At 33.2% G+C, this 4,045-nt stretch overlaps 1 protein-coding gene across 1 annotated transcript; it reads left to right on the forward strand.

The window, feature by feature from the left end:
- The first annotated feature begins 445 nt into the window (after window positions 1–445).
- Window positions 446–3,034, forward strand: LOC145328010 (brachyurin-like). The gene is made up of 2 exons (XM_080171542.1): window positions 446–1,339; window positions 1,684–3,034. The coding sequence occupies exons 1-2, from the start codon at window positions 485–487 to the stop codon at window positions 1,882–1,884; spliced, it is 1,056 nt and encodes a 351-aa protein (XP_080027668.1). The 5' UTR covers window positions 446–484; the 3' UTR covers window positions 1,885–3,034.
- The last annotated feature ends 1,011 nt before the right edge of the window (window positions 3,035–4,045 follow it).

Raw genomic sequence — 4,045 nt, forward strand, 5'->3', positions numbered from 1 at the left:
ACTTTAGAGGATATTTCTAAATCTACCATATACCTCACTTATTTCTAATCAGAAGTCCTATCCCCCTTTGTCAAAAGTTTTTGCCTGCAATCTATAACGATTGATTGTAATACATTCTAAGATCTTTTCTGAGTATACTATGTAAATAGGATAACCGATACAGTCTGAGATCAGAAGAAGACCTTCACTTGTCACCGCTAAGTGACAGGGGTGTTGTAAACTGTGGAGCTACCATAACCAAGCTTAAAGTGGGCACTGTTGGATACATTAGATCTCCCAACTATCCAGAACCATATCCAGCTAATATCAAGTGTGTTTGGTGGCTTAAGGAAAGAATATCATAAAAATCATAGTTGACCAAAAAAAATTATGTAGGATTAAATTAGGTTTTAATTTTAATTTTTTTTTATTAGATTTCATAATTAGTAAGTAAAAAAAGGTTGATATTCTATGTCTAAAGGCTGTTGATGAAGGAAAGATTTCAATGACCTGCAATGATGTAATGACCCAGAACTGTGATGATGGATACTATGACTATGTCCTAGTTGCTCCTGACTGGGCCTGGGAAAAATACTACCTGCTCTGTGGAGATTATAACAAGTTTACTCCTTTTACATTGACATCTTCTGAGAATTTTCTATCAGTGTACTTCAGGACAAGTTTTCAGAAGAACTACAGAGGGTTCCAATGTAGATATGAAGTTCTTGGTGAAACTACAACTACCACCCCTCCTCCTGATAATAGCATATCAAATGGAGCTTCAACAACAGAGATTGAATTCAATGGAGAAGAAGGTTGTGGGATTCCTGTAGAACAGGTGCGAATTGTTGGAGGTGTTCAGACTACTCCGAATAGGTACCCATGGATGGTTGGATTATCTTTTAATGGTAGATGGTTCTGTGGTGGAACTTTAGTCAACAAAGATTGGGTACTTACAGCTGCTCATTGTACACATGGTGCTGATAGCTCCTATGTATACCTTGGTGCTCATAATCTTTACAACGAGGAGGAGGGAAGAATTATTGTGCAGAGCAAGGAATTTGTTCAACATCCTGATTATGACATTGAGAAGATTTCCAATGATGTTGCTCTGATCAAATTACCCAAAGGAACTCTCAAATCATATACTGCCAAGATAAGACCTGTTTGTTTGCCACCAAGAAACACAAAGGATTCAGATTTGACAGAGGGTAAGTTTGTAGCAGTTGGCTGGGGTAAAACTGACAATGGTGCAACTATTTCTCCAGTTCCGAATGAGTTAAGCGTAAAGTTAGTGAAGAATGATATCTGTGCTCAGAGTTATGGGGATATCATCAGAGCAACCAATGTGTGTGCTCAGGTAAGATAAAACCATAAAATAATATGTTTTCTCGTATTCATTCGAATCCAGTGGATAGGAACCGGTTCTCATCCTTACGAAAAAACTATGTCTGGCATCGTATTATATCCAGTTTTCTACGAATATAGAAATGTACAATCATAAGATTAAAACCAGTTTTTTTAGCCGGTGCCTTCGGCACCACGGGGCAAAAAAAAACTAGTTTTAATCTTATAATTGTTCATTCTATATCCGCGGAAAACCGTTTATAATACGATACGAGAAATAACTATTCTTGCAATATATTATTCTTAACATACTGCACTGTATCATATAAACATCTTAGTTAAAATCTTTTTTTTTAGGGTTCAAATGGTACAGGAACCTGCCAAGGGGATTCAGGAAGTAGCCTACAGGTGACCACTAGACCTGGGCTGGTTATACAGTATGGTATTGTCAGCTTTGGGGCTTCAACAGGATGTGGCACAGGTCATCCTAATGGATATTCCAGAATTACAGAATACCTGGATTTTATTGCACAAACTGTTGGAGCTGTTTATAACTAAGAATTTTATTTTAAAAAAACTGCAATAGATCTTTTTATTTTAAAAACATTTTTGGTTAACATCATTTTCATCAAACTCATCAAATAACTACTAAAAAATGACTTATGACAAAGATCTTATAATATTTGACTATGAACAAAGAACTTAGGAATGACCTAATACAAATGACAATAGATGAATAACAAATGACAAATGACTTATCATTAATGACTTATGACAAATAACTTATAACAAATGACAAATGAAAAATAATTTATGACAAATAACTAATTACAACTGATTTATGATAAATCACTAATGACAAATAATTTATGACAAAAGACTCATGACAAATGAATCATGACAAATGACTCATGACAAATGACTTATGACAAATAACTTATTAGAAATGACAAATGAAATATGAATCATGACAAGTGACTCATGAAAAATGAATCATACTTATGATAAATGACTTTTAAAAGATGAATTTTGACAAATGACTTATGACAAATGACTTACAACAAACGACTTATGAAAAATGACTTATGGCAAATGACTTATGACAAATGACTCATTACAAATGACTCATGACAAATAATTTTTGACAAATGACTAATTACAATTGGTTTTTGAAAAATTACTAATGACAAATGACTCATGAGAAATGACTCATGACATATGAATCATGACAAGTGACTCATGAAAAATGAATCATGACTTATGATAAATGACTTTTAAAATATGAATTTTTACAAATGACTTATTACAACAATATATGACAAATGACTTATTAAAAATGACTTATGACTAATGACTTATGACAAATGACTTAAGACAAATGACTTATGACAAATGACTTATGACAAATGACCTATGATGAATGACACAATATATGACAAAGAAATTATTTGATTTTACTCATATAGAAGGCTTAAAATAAATATCCACTGTTTTCTTTAACATTTTATTTGCAGTTAATCCTTTTTTTATATATATTTTGGAATTTCAAAAAAGTTATCATTACTAAAAGAAAAATTCTGAAATTTTTAAAATTGAGAAAATTTTTACAAGTTTATCTGTATTTGTGATTGACAATTGTAATTCATTATATGACTACATTTTTTTACGTTTTGACTATTGACTTTTGACAAATAAAAGTAAATACAACTGTTTTCATACTTTTTAAAATCCCCCCCCCCCCCTAAAAAAGTTGATAATTTATGTAAAATGATGTAAGTTGAAGGGTGTTTGTCAATCTATCTGTCTATTGAGATGATATTGTTTAGGTTAGGCATTTTTAAGCTAAAGGGGAAAGCCCTTTAAGGCTAGGCACAAAACCAACTGTAGTCTAATAAACAAGAAAAATATGAATTCGAAAAAAGTGAAGAGCTATAGAGATTTTTTTTTACAATTTTGGGCAACGCCCATTAAGGAGCGATTCGTCGTATTTTTAAAATGGCTTTTGATAGGTTATTTTAGGTTAGGTTAGGTTATATTGGGTTAGGTGATTGCCCCACAGGGTTAGATATAGGAGAAAAGCTGCTGTGAAAAAAACGAAGAATCGCCCATTAAGGAGCGTTGCCACGAAAGAGACCATTCCCCAATTTTTAAATCCCTTCTACACACTCTATTGTAAGGTCCTACGACAAACGCAGGAGTCCCAAACGTCGGAGTGGACACTTAACCAAACCTAACCTATTTTTGACCATCTTATAGGTTTTTTAAATGCTTAACCACTGCGGGGGGCTTATTTATTCATTCATATCTTAACCTAACCTAATCTGTATAGAAATACTTAATAAAATTAATATTTTAACACTCCTGCATTTGTCCACTCCGACGTTTGGGACTCCTGCGTTTTTCCAGGAACCTATTGTAAGACTTTGAGACTGACAAAATAAAGTTATAGAATAGCTGCTCAACCAAAAAGACAGGTTATGTAGTGTCCCTGTTCGGAATATAAATTGTCCAAAATGAAGCTTTTCAATAATAAGGGTTGGTCCGTCTGAATCAGATTGCTAGGCATATAAAAATCGTACTCTACACTTTGCATTATGAACCTATAAACGGCCACAGTAAAAGTGTCTGACTATGACGTCAGAAAAAAATAACAATTAACCAATGAGAAGCCAGTATTCACAATGGTAAAATATATAGCGGCTTCTCATTGGTTAGTTGT

The sequence above is a fragment of the Acartia tonsa genome, chromosome 9 (assembly GCF_053477335.1).
Source record: "Acartia tonsa isolate MP-2025a chromosome 9, ASM5347733v1, whole genome shotgun sequence".
Taxonomy (NCBI): Eukaryota; Metazoa; Arthropoda; class Copepoda; order Calanoida; family Acartiidae; genus Acartia; species Acartia tonsa.

Excerpts from the sequence above, each read along its gene's own strand:
- LOC145328010 (XM_080171542.1), top strand. The coding sequence starts at position 485 with ATGACCTGCAATGATGTAATGACCCAGAACTGTGATGATGGATACTAT. Across the intron at positions 1,340-1,683 it reads CAACCAATGTGTGTGCTCAG|GGTTCAAATGGTACAGGAAC; the intron begins GTAAGATAAAAC and ends CTTTTTTTTTAG.